The following is a 16,598-nucleotide window of genomic DNA, read 5'->3' as shown; positions in this document are numbered from 1 at the left end:
TGTGCCCGAAACGTCGAATCTTCTGTTCCCTAGATGCTGCCTGACCTGCTGTGCTGTTCCAGCAATAAAGTTTTCAGCTGTGATGTCTTGGGCCTCGTGATCGATATTGGTGACTGTCTCAAGACCTCGGCAAAATGTTCACCAGCAAATATAAAATACAGAAAAGTCATGTAGCCGAGGAGACAGACAGAAATCACAAAGAAAGCGGATAGGAAGGAACAGTTCCCATTAATACAACGGCCAAATGCAGAAGACAATTTTATAATTATCGGTAAAACAAATAAACGTGAGGGAAGAAAAAATCACACAGCAAATGTTGAGAATGTCGACTGTATTGGCTGTGAGCAGGTTCATTCCTGGCTTTTTGAAGAGAATAGTAGAAACTCGAGAAAAGGAAAGAAATGATGGCTCGTGGAAAAGGCGGCGGGGGGACAGCTGGGGGCGGGGAGGGGTGTTGTAGCAAGCTGAAGATTTCTGGAGTGAGCCAACACAAAAAGAACGGGCTGAATGGTGTCCCTCTATAACTTGATGGTTCAACGGCTCGGTGTCGCACTCACTGGGGGAAAGCATCAACAGACAAACCAGACAATGGAACGACATGGTGCAGCAATGGTGAGAAGGCTGCATTCACTGTGTTAAACCGGATAATTAAACAGGAAATGATTCGCATCCTGAATATAGACAATGCAAAACAATACCGCTAGGGGTTCGTGATGAATTGTCTTGATACAGTTTATCTGCCATTTCCCACATTTTGTGTTCCCTCAAATGGCTGATGATATTCTAACCTCTTCTTCCCTCACCCCGCAGCCCATATTCCTTGATCCCTTTAACCACAACAACCATACCTACATCCTTCTTGAAAACATTCAATCTTTGGCGTCAAACACTTTCTGTAAAAAAATAAATATCACAGATTCACCAGTTTCTGACTGATGCAAGTTCTCCTCATGTCAGTCCGAAAAGATCCTTACCTTGTCTTAATCTTTGCTGTAACTCCTGATCTGTACTTCCCGAAGCACCCTTCCTGCACCTTCTTGTTAGGATTTTACAGGTGTCTATGAGATTCCTACTCATTCTTCTAAATTGCACTCAATACAATCATCGCCAAGTCACTCTCTGCTTATACGTCAGCCCCACCATTCTAGCAATCAATTTCGGTAAGCCTTCACTGCACTCTGTCTATAACAACAACATCGTTCCTCAAATAAGAAGATCAAAAGTACACACAATAGGATTTTATAGTTTTCTATGACATACTCACTCATTCTTCTAAATTCTACTGAATATAGTCCTCGCCGAGTCACTCTCTGTTCATACGTCAGTCCTACCATTCCAGGAATCAATTCCGTAAACCTTCACTGCACCCTGAGATCAAAAGTACAAACAAAATTCAGGGTGTGTCCTCACCAATGCCCTGTATAATTTCAAATCTTTATCCAGTTCGCTTTCGAAATTGACACCTGGATCTGTTTCCACCATCCTTTCAGGCAGAACATCCCAGATCACAACTTACTCCTAATAAAGCAGAAACGTTATTTTGTATCACTGTTTACTCAGGCCAGGAGGCTGTAAGTGATTTCATGGGAAGTTACGTGTCGATGTCCCATTTACTCCTGCACTGGGACCAGAGCTGACGAACACAGTCAGGCACCCCCGCTGCACTCCTGTGCACCATTGACATTTGGCGGGGTTACACTGCTCCAGCCGCTGGCGTTTATGCCTACACTCTGAAATTCGATGACTGAAGGAAGAAATCCACAGTGTAACTGCACCCGCCGGCTCAGGGAGACCTTCACTGCAACTTCTACTCGACCAAAGCCCTTGAACTCAGGGAGACCTTCACTGCAACTTCTACTCGACCAAAGCCCTTGAACTCTACAGTGAGTCGGCTCTCGGTGCTTTCACTCCAAGATCAGGAACAAATTGACCAAAACGGCCGCGACCTGATTGGCGTCACATCACTCGCCAATTCACGGATTCAGGCGGAAGAAGCTCAGACACAGATCCAGCTGTGGTGTCGTTGCTACTTTACCCAATTAGGGGAGGGGTCTCTGATAGCTTAGCTTCGAATGGTTCAGTGTTTTTGTACAAACATTGCATTGATATCTCGCAGCGTGTATCTATCCAGCACGCACAGTAATAGGTGGCCGTGTCCTCTTCCTTCACTTTGCCGATTGTGAGGGAGAATTCGTTGTTTTTGGATTTCTCAGCTTTGAACCGATCACCAAATCCCGAATCCCTTGATATGCCTGATCCATAATAGAGGATCCGGGTGGGTGCCTGACCGGGTTTTTGCTGATACCAGTGAAGGGGATTGCTGTTGCTGATAGTTAATCCTTCGACTTCGCATTTGAATCGAGCGGTTTTACCCACAGTTTTGGTAATGGATGGGATAGTCTGTTTCAATGTTTGTGCAAAATATCCGCCTAAGGAAAGAATTTACAGGGTTACAAATAACCGCTTGATGGCTGCGAATGAATAACAATATCTGAATAATAGCGTCAGAAACACATACAGGGCAAAGTGGTTACCACCATGAGCCAGTAATACAGCGACATATTCACTCGATCTTCAACTGTTCTCTCAAGCAGCTGGATAGAAACTAAAAAGAAATGAATCGCTTCTTTCAAACCAATCAGTGAGACATTGGTCAGGGTTGAACCCCGCCCCCTGCCCTCCAGGTCGGTTATTTGCAATATAAACAGAAAATGTTGGAAATACTCCAGCAGCAGCTGTGGAGAGAGAAACCGAGCCACCGTTTCAGAAACCTGAGCTGGAAAACGCTGAGATGTCGACAGGGTTTTTAACCCAGAGAGAAGGCAGGGAAATAGGGAAAGGGGGAGGTATCAACACAAGGGAAATCTGTGACCGGGTGGAGGATGGAAGAGTTAAATATGTCAAGGGATGGGCGGGGTAGGGAAACTAATAGAGCGAAAGATTGATAGGTGCCTGGAACCAGTTGAATACATTCTTGTACACGAAAGGAAGTAGCAGCAGAGAGTGCATACACTCATAGTAATCTTACAAGAATCATTAGATTCTGGAAAGGTTGAAGAGGATTGGAAAACTGTATAACACCTTGGTTTAAAAAGGCAAGAGACAACAAAGCAGGTAACTGTAGGCCAGTTAGCTTAATGTCAGAGATTTGGGAAATGCCCAAGTCTGTTTTAATGAAGGTAATAGCAGAATCTTTCGATGTTCATAATATGAGCATGCAGAATCAGCATGGCATCATGAAGGGGAAATCATGCCTGACCATTTGACTAGAAATGTAATAAATAAAGGGGAAGCAGTGAAGTAAGAAGATCCACAACAACGTGGTTGCTTCTTATCTGCTATCTGGGCAACTAGTGATGGACAATAAATTCTGGCTTAGCCAGCGACACCCTCATCCCTTGAATGAATAAAAAAGACACAAATATATGTGGGAAGGCAAGTGTTGGCATGGCACAATGAGTCTGCAAAGGGATAAAGACGTAACGTAAATTAGGAAAACTTGTCATAATGTATGTAATGTGAGATTACATGTATAATTTTTGGCTTTTACCTTCATGAAAGCTTCTGTAGTCTTGCTTCCCTTTTCAGTGGAATCATAAAAGATGAAAATGTAGCACTGTTGTGCTTGCAAACAAAGAAAAATGCAGCATTTATTTTTATGAAGAATATATGCTAATTCAATTGAGAAATTTAAATCTGGGGCTAAATATATTTTGTTATCTACATTTATTTTGTGCCATGTGCACTGTAGACTCACAGCAGATGATGCAGTGTACATTCTCTCAGCATTGTCAAGGTGACAATATGACCATTTTAACTCAGTGCCAGTGAGAAACTTTAAGATGATTCCAGTCAGATCAGTCTGTGGTTGCAGGAGATCTTTTATGCGGTCCCATCCACCTGCAACATTTACTCTTCTAGAGATTGTGGGTTTGGAAGACGAGCAATGGTGAATGCTGCGAGCATCTCACAGATGGTGCGCTGTGCAGTTGTTGTGCATTAATGCTTGAAACTAATGAATACAGTTCCAATTAATTGAGGGTACTTTTACCTTGGATGGTGTTCACCTTCTTGAGTGTTCTTATAGCCACTCTCATCCAGGTAACTGAAGACAATTCTCCCACTCTGCTGATATGGTGGGCAGCGCTGAAAATGTGTTGCTGGAAAAGCGCAGCAGGTCAGGCAGCATCCAATCCAGGTAACTGAAGACAATTCTCCCACTCTGCTGATGTGTAAGCTGTATGGTGGGCAGGCTATAAGTCGTGACAAGTTGAGATTTTTCCACAATATATCAGCCTGCGATCTTGTCTTTTAACCACAGAGTTTATATAGTTGCCTGGTTAGTTTTCTCATCCATGGTAATCCCGGGATATTGATGGTGTTGCCCTCAGTTCTGGTCAGCAATTGAATGTCACAGTGAGGTGCTTAAATTCCCTTATGCTGCATAGGGTCACTTGCTTTACATTTGGATGAAATTCTCATCTCATGTCTAAATGTTGTTCGGGTTCTCCTACATATAGATATTGACAGATTCAATATCTGATGAGTCATGAATGATCACGAACACCGCAGTAATCAGCAAATATCCTTATTTCTGATTTTATAATGGAGAGAATTGATGAAGTAACTGAAGATTTTTGGGCATAGATCACCACTCTGATGGCATCCCCTGGTAATATCTCGGAGCTGGAATTATTGGCTTTCAATGACCTCAGGTATCTGCCTTTGTGCTATGTATGATTCCAGGTATGGAAAGTCCCTGGCCCACGATTCTCATTTACCTTAATTCTATTCAGGATCCTCGATGCCATATTTCGTTAATGCCTCCTCTTTTTTAAGGTAATTGATAATGAGCTCTGTTTTAATACGTTTGGATTGAGATTGTGATAAGGACTGGAGATGAGTGGACCTGATTGAATCAAAACTGAAATCTGTGAACGCATTGTTGCTGTATGAAAAATTTTAATCAAACTGTTCGACACCTTACGACATATCTCTGGACTGGAAGGGACTTGAGATAGACACAAATTATTGCTTGATAACACTATCATTTGGATCTTCCATCACTTTGTTAATAACTAAAAGATGACTGTTAGGGGAAGCAATTTGCCAATTTGATTTGTCTCAAGTTTCATGCAGAGGACTTGCTCGAGAAATTGTGCGCGCAATCAGGTAGATGCCAGTATTGTCGTTGCGGCTTTATGGAACACATTGACTATGACACAACTGTGCCCAGTTTTTTTTTTATGTGAAGGAACACTGATTCATCAGATCAGGATAGCATATCATTATCAACTAGAAGTTTAACGTTCATTTAATGGGCGACACGGTGGCACAGTGGTTAGCACTTCTGCCTCACATCGCCAGAGACCCGAGTTCAACTCCCGGGCGACTGTCAGTGTGTTGTTTGTGCATTCTCTCCGTGTCTGCGTGGGCTTCCTCCAGATGCTCCGGTTTCCTCCCACAGTCCAAAAATGTGTAGGTGAGGTGAATTGGCCATGTTAAATTGCCCGTAGTGTTAGGTGAAGGGGTAAATGTAGAGGAATGGGTCTGGATGGGTTGCTCTTCGGCGGGTCGGCGTGGACTTGTTGGGCCGAAAGGCCTGTTTCCACACTGTAAGTAATGTTCTTTGATCAGATTACATGAGATGCAATTTCTAAGGGATGATGTGGTGCAGTGGTAGTGCCCCTATATTTGGTCCAGGAGTTCCAGCTTCAAGTCCCGCCAGCATCGTAGTTTTTTTAACTGTTTTTAAAAATGTGCAAATTTCATGGGTTTCAGAGTTACGTTTAGAACTCCTGGCCAGTCCCTCCGCCTGTATATCACGATACTGCCTCTCATTATTGGTACCAGGTTATACGTGCAGCAAGTTGGTGGTCGAGATTGGGACAGTGGTTTACGAAATGATTCGATCATTTCATTTCTTGAACAGTCTCTGGACCCAAGAACCTAGGTTTGTGAGAAGTGACTTGCAAGATCTAACACCAAAGGCGATTGATTTTCCTATTTGATTCTTGGCTGACATTTCTGCAGCAGTCCATCGACTCCATTTGGCACACATAAGGTGGCAGGTTTCATTGACTAACAATTATTTGTAAACTCAATTGCTGTTCAAGGCAACCCAGTTGTATTACTGCATCGAATATTTTAAAAATGTAAAACCTCAACCACACATAGAGGTGTGTGAATTTGTAGTCAGACCTTTGTCCAGAGCTCGAGATGACGAGTCACGTAACCTTACCCGCGGTATTCATTCTAGTTTGCGGATGAGGATCCACGGTTGGTTTTTGAATTTAGGTCAAACATCACCATGAAATCACTATACGTCGGAACAGACTCTAAGAGCTGAAAGACTTCTAAAAGACTTCACCGTTCTAATTTTTTTGGATGTGACTGCAATATATGTTGGATGCAGTTTGTTAGTTTAGCTGGCATTTTCATTGATACGTAGTCATTCGATAATGGAAGGCTTTGAAACCCATTGTTGGATTTTCTCAGTTCATAAATTAACGGAGCTGTTCGTTAAAACAGTCAGTGGATTGTTATGTCTATTTACAGAACAGTCAGATGTCTCATAATTAAATCTCATAGGATTAACAAAATAATTCTTCTCAGTTTAACAACACAACGCAAAGAACATCTGAAACTAGCGTAGCGCGGAATTAAAAGCTGGTAGAAATCTGCTAACGCTACACCTAACATTTGTGTGATAACAAGCTGCAAAAGAATCAGCAGGACGGCGCTCGCTTTTTGTGCGGGTTTCCCCTGCCTTTCAGTTACTGTGCAGTCCAGAACGCACAGTAATAGACCCCAGAGTCATCCTCTTTGATTTTCCTCATGAGCAACCTGCACGTTTTGGTCGCAGATATTTTGTCAGCAAAAAGTACTTTGTCGGCCATATCTTGCTGAGTCTCGGACGGATTCTTGAAATATAGCAGGCGCTGTAGCCCTTGACCCGGGATCTGCCGGTACCAATGGATAACCGCATTGTCGAAATCACTCCCTTCAAACTTACATTCAAACCGTACAGTCTTCCCCAGAGCTCTGGTCATTGAGATTGGAGATTGTGTCAAGGTTTGAGCAACAGATTTCCCTGTCAGTGATGGCCATGTTAAATTGTTAGGTGAAGGGGTAAATGTAGATGAATGGGTCTGGATGGGTTGATCTTCGGCGGATCGGCGTGGACTTGTTGGGCCAAAGGGCCTGTTTCCACACTGCAAGTAATGTTCTTTGATCAGATTACACGAGATGCAATTTCTAAGGGATGATGTGGTGCAGTGGTAGTGCCCCTATATTTGGTCCAGGAGTTCCAGCTTCAAGTCCCACCAGCATCGTAGTGTTTTTAAAAATATGCGAATTTCATGGGTTTCAGAGTTGCGTTTAGAACTCCTGGCCAGTGCCTCCGTCTGTATATCACGATACTGCCTCTCATTATTGCTACAAGGTTATACGTGCAGGAAGTTGGTGGTCGAGGTTGGGACAGTGGTTTACGAAATTATTCTGTCATTTCATTTCTTGAACAGTCTATGGACCCAAGAACCTAGGTGTGTGAGAAGTGACTTGCAAGATCTAACACCAAAGGCGATTGATTTTCCTATTTGATTCTTGTCTGACATTTCTGCAGCAGTCCATCGACTCCATTTGGCACACATAGGGTGGCAGGTTTCATTGACTAACAATTATTTGTAAACTCAATTGCTGTTCAAGGCAACCCAGTAGTTTCACTGTATTACTGCATCTAATATTTTAAAAATGTAAAACCTCAACCACAAATAGAGGTGTGTGAATTTGTAGTCAGACCTTTGTCCAGAGCTCGAGTTGACGAGTCACGTAACCTTACCCGCGGTATTCATTCTAGTTTGCGGATGAGGATCCACGGTTGGTTTATGAATTTAGGTCACACATCGCCATGAAATCACTATACGTCGGAACAGACTCTAAGAGCTGAAAGACTTCTAAAAGACTTCCCCGTTCTAATTTTTTTGGATGTGACTGCAATGTATGTTGGATGCAGTTTGTTAGTTTAGCTGACATTTTCATTGATACGTAGTCATTCGATAATGGAAGGCTTTGAAACCCATTGTTGGATTTTCTCAGTTCATAAATTAACGGAGCTGTTCGTTAAAACAGTAAGTGGATTGTTATGTCTAATTACAGAACAGTCAGATGTCTCATAATTAAATCTCATAGGATTAACAAAATAATTCTTCTCAGTTTAACAACACAACGCAAAGAACATCTGAAACTAGCGTAGCGCGGAATTAAAAGCTGGTAGAAATCTGCTAACGCTACACCTAACATTTGTGTGATAACAAGCTGCAAAAGAATCAGCAGGACGGCGCTCGCTTTTTGTGCGGGTTTCCCCTGCCTTTCAGTTACTGTGCAGTCCAGAACGCACAGTAATAGACCCCAGAGTCATCCTCTTTGATTTTCCTCATGAGCAACCTGCACGTTTTGGTCGCAGATATTTTGTCAGCAAAAAGTACTTTGTCGGCCATATCTTGCTGAGTCTCGGACGGATTCTTGAAATATAGCAGGCGCTGTAGCCCTTGACCCGGGATCTGCCGGTACCAATGGATAACCGCATTGTCGAAATCACTCCCTTCAAACTTACATTCAAACCGTACAGTCTTCCCCAGAGCTCTGGTCATTGAGATTGGAGATTGTGTCAAGGTTTGAGCAACAGATTTCCCTGTCAGTGAAAGAGATGCAAATCAAGTTATTTGTTAATACAGAGGCCACAGAATACGGAAATAATCAGTTGGAACTTGCTGTACTGACCGAGAAGAGCGGTGAGCAAAATCGCAAGGACGTGACCCTTCATGTTGATGTGGTCAACGTGCAACTGATTGGGATTCACTTAAAGCCCTCAAGAGGTCAATGCAAAATCGGAAGTGATGTCAACCAATTTTATCCAATTAAACCTTTCTGTGGCCTCGAGAATGACGTTTTCATTCAGTGAGTGGGCGTTTTCACCTTGTTGACATTTTCTTTAAATCCGCCCCTCAACACACCCCAGTACAACACGCAAGGCAACCTGCTGAAGAGTCATCTCCACTCGAAACGTTAGCTTGTTTCCTCCCCGTGGAGGCTGCCTGACCCGCTGTGATCTCCAGCAGCTTTTTGTTTTCAGTATAGATTCTAGCATCTGCAGCAAATTGCTCTGCCCACCCATACTTCTCACTGCCTCGCAAGGGCACCAACATATTCAAAGACCTCTCCCACCCGGTAATAGTCTCTTCCAACCTCTTCCTTGGGCAGAAGATATAAAGGCTTAAACAGACGTGCCAACAAATTCCAGAAAGCTTCTTTCCCTCTTTAATTAACTTCTGAATGGACCTCTCAATTTTAAATTCAATGTTGATTTTGCTCCTTGTGCACCTTCTCTGCCACCTGTCACTCTGTTCTATTTCCCTAATGCAGTTTGTATGGTATAATCTGACTGTACTGCACACAAAACAAAACTTTTCACTATACGCAGGTCCATGCGAAACTAGTGAATCAAGTTAAGTCAACCACGTTGATCACTCACTGTGTACATTGCTTTCACTTTTGCACAGGACCTTTGCTCTAATAGGTTTTCATGTGTTTCCTTGTCCCATTCCACCCGTTTACTTGAAAATAAGATTATAGATCTGCAGTTCTGAGGGTCACCAGACCGAAAACTTTAACTCTGATTTCTCTTCACAGATGTTGCCGGACCTGCTAAGCTTTTCCAACAATTTCCATTATTTATTAAAGATCTACTTTTTTTTGTATGTTCTCATCAACCTCTTCAGAAATGTTATCACATGCCTTTAGAGGCAGGTGGGACTTGAACAAGGGTCTCTTGGGGTAAGTACAGGGGGACTACCACTGCACCACAAGAACCCTTAGATCTACCTTTCTTATTCCAGTAACAACTTTGTGCAGTCAGAAGAATATTGCTATGCCCCACTCAATTGTTTTGCTGTTATGAAGTTGAAGGTGTGTAGTGTATGTGTGTAGTGTAAAAGAGAGTGAATACTGTTCTGAACTGAGAGCTGATAAGCACCTGCAATGACTAGCTAGCAGTCTCAGAGTGTACTGCGAAATTGAAAATATGTAACATTTCGCTGTGAAATGGAGTTGGTTGCTGTTTTGACAGCAATTCAAATTTAATTAATTAATTTAAATTATGCCCCAGGATAGTGAAACCCAATCGAGTTTGAATTTATTTTGCCAACGTTGAACCAATGAGATGTTCTGATGTTGGGAGTGCTTAAAAAGCAGGCATTTTGAAAGTCAGGCAGAGTAACTGCCATCGAGAGGGTAGCTGCCATAGAGAGGGAGAGAGACCCAAAACGTTGAAACACTCTCTGTCAAAGGTACCTTTTCATATGAAAAAAAATCAAAGAAAACTGAAAGAAGATGATGCAGGGAGATCTTCAGCCAAAAGAAGGAAGACACTGGAGATGACAGCCGCTGTATGGTTTTGAAATTAAGTTGATATAATTTTAATAAGTGCTTCTTGGAACAGTATAGTTTTATAGAATTGGGGACAGGTAATAGCAGTTAAGAGAAAGGGGGCTTAGAACTGTGAATAATTGTTGTTTAATGCTCACTTTTAGAGTTAAAGAATAAATTTAAAGAGTGGAATTTGGGAGTTCTTTGTCACTCATACTTTAACAGATTACCCGGATTGGTGCAGTTTTCTGGGTGTTAGGTTTAATTAACAGAAGGATTCACCGCCATGTTGTAATAGTGCATAGATCAAACTACTCACAATGAAAGCAATCTATGACATCTCTGTCACTGTCTCCAGTGTATCTTGTTTGGGTGACCTGAAATGGCAATATCACTCAACCTGGTCTGACCAGAGGTTGTTGTGGCTTGTCCATTACCTCCTCTGACCTGCACTCATTTTGTTGTTTGTCAAAGGCAACCAGTTTATTCCCAATGGTGTCTGCTGCATTTGTGATTTGAACTCCTTCTTCAACGTCATCTTTGGATTTTCAAACTAATTCATGTGATCAATGTTCCGCCTATTGTTTCCACCAGATGTGTAACTCTTTCTGGCTCTGTCTCTCCCATCCTCAGACTCCTATCTTTTTCTTTCCTCTGTCCTTTCTCCCTTTCCTTTCCCTTTTTGGTCCTGGTCTTTATCTCTTTTGTGATCTCCTGCCCTTTCCCATTCTTTTTCCTGTCCTCCATATCATCAGGGTCGTCCTTTCTCTTCTCATGTCCTCTCTTCCTGCTTTACACTATCTTTGCTTGTTTACATCTCATGTTCTCTCTATTTTTTCTCCCGCTCTTCTCTGCCTTCCTTTTCTGATTGTCTGTCCATTATACTGTTCTCACTTTCTTTCTTTCAGACTCACTCTCTGAAAATGAAGTGCAGGGAAGTTTGCCTTGCCTGTACAACGAAAACAGAAAATTAGCACTTAGATGTAATTTGGAGATGCCGGTGTTGGACTGGTGTGTACAAAGTTAAAAATCACACCACACCACGTGATAGTCCAACAGATTTAATTGGAAGCACTAGCTTTCGGAGCGCTGCTCCTTCATCAAGTGGTTCATCTAACCAATTAGATGTAGGAAGCAATTAAGCAAGTAAGTCATATGTTTGCCTTTCATTCAATAGCATCAGGTGCAAGTCTGAGGACACCTTGCTACAAGTGTATGTGCCTTTGCTAAGACTACGTGCAGTTTTAGTGTAAGGAAATATATATATTCATAGGAGGCAGTACAGCAAATGTTCAATAGCTTGGTTACTGGAAAGAGGGTGGTTGTCCGAAAACGAGAGCTTGATTACGTAGTCTCTATATGCTCAAGAGTTCAGAACAATGAGAGGTGTTCGAACTGAAACAAAATATTTTGAAAGGTCTGATAGGATAGTCACAAGTCTTGTTTCCCCGATTGGAAGATGTGGAACGAGGCCAGAAGGGGGCACAACTTGAGAGTAAGGAATTTGTTGCTCTAGACTAGGATGAGAAGAAACATCTTCCTTGCAGGTGGTGAATCTGTGGAAATTTCTATCCCAAACTATTGGGGTTTGGTCTATAACTGAGTATGTTGAAACCCAGATGACAAGAATTTTGTTCTTTTAGAGAGACAGGGATGAGGGGAATTGAGGCAGATCATTGATCAAAATCGTAATATGTGTTGGAATAGGCTGCAGCAATCATGCTTTACTCCTGTTTCTGTTTCTTATTTTAATTCTTGCCATTTCCTCTATTTTGTACTTCCTATGGCCGTTTGAAATGAATGCAGATGAACCGACCTTGATTAAAATAACGGATTTCCTTTGGTGTCCTGACCAATATTTATCTTCAACTACTGTCACTAACCTAGATCTTTAACGTTTACCTTACTGCCCGTTGAGGGATCTTGTGTGCAACTTGGCCGCTTCATGTCTGTGATTTACAACGGCTTTAATAATATGAACGTTTTTAGGAAATGTCCTGCTCATGAAATATAAAATAGAAACTGAGAGCACAGTAGTCCATTCAGCTTTTCGAACATGTTCGGCTTGCAATATGGTCATGGCTGAACCGATAGCTCAATGCCATATTCCCCCACTCGCCCCACACCCCTCGGTGCCTTCAGAAGAGAAAAAGAAACTATGTCTTGCAAGATATAACGCAAATACTAATACTTTCGAACCCATTCCATCCAGATCCACCTTTGAAACGATGGATAATTCATGTGCTCAAAGTCAGATGAATCCGCTCACATCAGTGAAATATATCCGTCATCTGACCCAGGAGTGTAATCCTTCTTAAAAAACGTACACATCCTGCACTCTCTTCATTCAATTCTGTGCTGAGGAAATGTTCAACAAAGTTTCACCCAGCTGTCCAAAGTTAAATAAAAAATGTGCCAGAAACTCAATGTACTGTGTTGTTGGGTGTCTTTCTTAATATAACAACCGGCGTCATTCTAACTCGGAAACCACCTGTTCCAAACAGTTGATGCCCAACCGCTAGTGTCTATACTCTAAATGTTCATTTTGTTCGAATTTACTATATATGTGAAGCTGCCATAGTCCTCGAGGACTATAGGGATTCTGTCTTGCTGAGAGAAAAAATCGACTGATGGTGGTTTAACCTGAGGGTCACCGCGCCTCAAGTTTGGGTGAAAAGTTGAGAAGTAGAGCCCTTCAAGGTAACATCAGCTCGAGCAGGAATTGAATCCAAGCTGGGGGCGTCACTCTGCATTGTGAACCAGCTGTCGAGCCAATGGACCTAACGAAATAAAGGGATTAAAGGAAACGTTCGAACATTGCGCACAATTTCAAATACTGTGCACAGTCACGCAGCTGCTTGACGCTGGGTTGCATCAGAAGATTCACTGAGCCCACATGGGGAAGAGTTATCATTCCCAATTTTCTTTTGATATTGGAGTATGCTTTTGTTGTTTACCTGATCGAAATCCTGTAATTGCTCCAATAGACGACATTCCAAAATTGATTGTATTCTGGAGAGGTTCCAGTCAATTAGAAAAATGCTAATACACTCCCTTCATAGACCAGTCTGTCTAATGTCTGACGTTAGGGTATTGTTAGAATACATTATTAAGGATGTAGTAAGACGACATTTGTAAAGTCAAAATGCAATTCTGGAGAGTCGGGATGATTTGCTGAAGCGTAAATCATGTTTCATTCATTTGCTAGAGTACTTGAAGATGTCACAAACAAATGCATAATGGGGGTTTTGTAAATGTAACATGTATAGGCTTCGAGAAGGCTTTTGATGACGTGCGACAGGAAACCTTATATCAGGTAAGATCACGTGGGGTTTGAGGCAATACACGAGAATGGATAAAGGGTAACCCACTAGAGACCAAATAAACACGCCTTTTTCTGGTTGGCAAGATCTAACGAGTTTGGTGCCACAGGATCGACCTTCGGTCAAACCTTTTACAATCTGTGTCAAAGACCTCGATGCATCGATAGAATGGACTATGATCACATTTGTAGGTGATACCAGAATAAGTGGGAAAGTAAGTTGCAATGAAGAAATAAGAAAAAATATAAATGGATGCAGGTATCTTCAGGAAATCAACCAAAATTCAGCACATGAGGCTAAACGTGGATAAATGTGAGGTTATACATGTTGGTGAGAAGAATAAAAAAGCAACTCATTTCCTAAATTGAGAAAAACATCAATATTCTTCAGTGGAGTGGGATCTGAGAGCCCGGGTGCATGTGTATGTTCTGTTCCAATAAGGAAGCAAGTAGCATTTTGGCATTTACTGCTGAAGGAATGCAGTAGAACAACGATTGTTGTTGCAATTGTACAAAGCCATTGGTGAGACTACATCCACACAGTTTTGACCCTCTTACTTCAGGAAAGATTTAATTGCATTGGAGAGAGTTCAGAGGAGGTTCTCCAGATTAATTCCAGAGTCAAAAGGTTTGTTTTACAAGGACTGATTGTGCAGTTGAGGCCTTTCTCCTCTAGACTTCAAAAGAACGAGAGAAGATCTAGTTGAATTATAGTTTCAAAGTAGTGGGTGGCGGGGGCAGATTTAAAACAGAAATGAGGATAAATTGCTTTTCTCAAAGGCTGTCGGATTTAGTCCCCCATAGTGTATGGACGCCAGGGTACGAAGTCAATTTCTAAGTTGGAAACAGATAGATTTTGAATTAGTAATAGCTTTAAAAATTTTGGGGGTCGGGCAGGAAAGTGGAGTTGAGGACGAGATGAGATTAGTCATGGTAGTGTTAAATGACCGAGTATGCTCCAGGGTCCGAATTGCCTACACCTTCTCCTGGTTATTCTGTTCTCATGTTCAATTGGATAGCCCGTTCGACGATGATTCTCAGAGGACAACGATGCATTGACTATGAGCTTAACATCAACCAGCCATTCATGAACCACAGCCCATACCCAACCCCATCCGCTATGAGGTTATGTGAGCAACCTGTGGAAAATAAATCGGTGCAGGCTTGGTGGGCCGAAGGGGAGGTTCCTGTGATGTAATTTTTTTGTTCTTTGTTCTAAAATGCAAATCAAAATGAGTTATAGAGTCATACAGCACGGAAACAGACCCTTCGGCCCAACCAATCCATGCCGACCATAATCCCAAGCTAAACTGGTCGCGCTTGTCTGCACTTAGCCCATGTTTCTCCAAACATTTCTTATTCATGTACCGATCTGAAGGTCGTTTAAACTTTGTAACTGTACTCGCGTCCACTACTTTCTCTGGATGTTCATTCCACGTACTAACCACTCTCTGGGAAAGTCCCTCATGTCTTGTTTAAAATCTTTCCCCTGTCACCCCTAGTCTTCGAGTCCATCTCATCTTGAAACCAACCACCGCCTACCCTAGGGAAAAGACGTCTGCCATTCATCTTATCTATACTCCTCATGATTTTATAAACCTGTATAAGTGCACCCCTCAACTTCCTGCCCTCCAGTGAACCAAGTCCTAGTCTATCCAGCCTCTCCTTATAACTCAAATCCTGCATTCCTGGCAGCATCCCGGTAACTGTCTTGATGTCTGTCTGAGATCCAGGATTGAAAGGAATCTTGCCTTCAGCACAGAATCCAACACGGTGACTGTAACCACAGTCTCCAGTGGCACGGCCACACGTCTGACTAAACTTCAAAACCCAAAGAACATAAGTCGGTCTCAAACCCAAGAAGAGTGTTGTTGGGAAGTGTAAACATACCCGAATTTTATCTGGATACAGGAAAAGCAAGTGGGAATGTAACTCTCAGGAGATTCACACGTGGACGGTTTCTAAGAAGTCTGTAAGGCGCTACTTCTTAAATATGTACGTGAGAAACCAATGAAAATAACAGACCACTGATCGACCATCGGCCTCGTTTTCTTTCTAATGGACGATTCTACAAACAAAATTGAAAATTAGGTATGATATCAATTGTTTCGTGGTGTCAGTTGATTTCATTGTAGTTTATTTGGAAATAAGAAAGTTGGCTGTGCTGGCATTTGAGGGATTACTGGGAATAACGTCTCTTTCAAAACGGAGGAAATCAAGAATGGTTCGCGAAGTGTGCACATTACTTCACAAAGAGACACGGAAGGTCCTGTGGGAAATTCAGAGGAAGGATTTGAAAGGTCTGGTGTGGAGATAGGCTGGAATTCACACCTGGAGCAAAGTTGCCACTGAAAATGCATGCAGGGTAGATCTGCTAAATTATTTATTAATGAATGATTAACGGTCAATGAACATCCATTATATTGGTATTCTTGGAATTTTAAGTTTTTCCCACTTAGGAATGTGCACAAACTGATTCGGAAACATTGATTACCTCACCTTAACATGTTGAGGGGAAAAAAAGCTAAAATGAACCATTTGTCCATTTTTAAATATATGGCCAAAACCAAAATGACGTGTGTGGCAAAGATTGTCCGATTCATCCACTGCGGAAAAAAAAGCCAGGCGAACTAAGTGAAATAACTGAACATATTTCTTCAAGATGTGTCACCCTAATAAGGCATCAGCGATACTGAAGCCGTGCACGTAACTGTTCTTATTTCCACATCAGTCCTTGAATTCAAAACTCCAGTCATATTTATCTCTGCTTTTATTATTAAAATTGAAGTTAATCCTGAGTTTGATTTTGCGATTTGGTATTTTAGTAACAAGGACTCCACCTGTGGTCTGG

General features: G+C 42.0%; 1 protein-coding gene and 1 gene segment (V, D, J or C); both read right to left on the bottom strand.

Moving 5' to 3' along the window:
* The window catches only part of LOC122549275, a 22,878-nt gene extending 21,241 nt beyond the window's left edge, over nucleotides 1-1,637 (bottom strand). Inside the window, 2 exon segments of the V gene segment in view lie at nucleotides 1,265-1,368; nucleotides 1,517-1,637. Coding sequence covers nucleotides 1,265-1,334 — 70 coding nt within the window.
* LOC122549505 (M1-specific T cell receptor beta chain-like) overlaps nucleotides 1-16,598 on the bottom strand; it is a 193,242-nt gene that overhangs the window by 133,186 nt on the left and 43,458 nt on the right. The window lies entirely within an intron of this gene.

This window comes from Chiloscyllium plagiosum, chromosome 4 (assembly GCF_004010195.1).
Source record: "Chiloscyllium plagiosum isolate BGI_BamShark_2017 chromosome 4, ASM401019v2, whole genome shotgun sequence".
NCBI classification, from domain to species: Eukaryota; Metazoa; Chordata; class Chondrichthyes; order Orectolobiformes; family Hemiscylliidae; genus Chiloscyllium; species Chiloscyllium plagiosum.
Note: the sequence above shows the minus strand (reverse complement) of the source record. Positions and strands in the feature narration are given on the sequence as shown.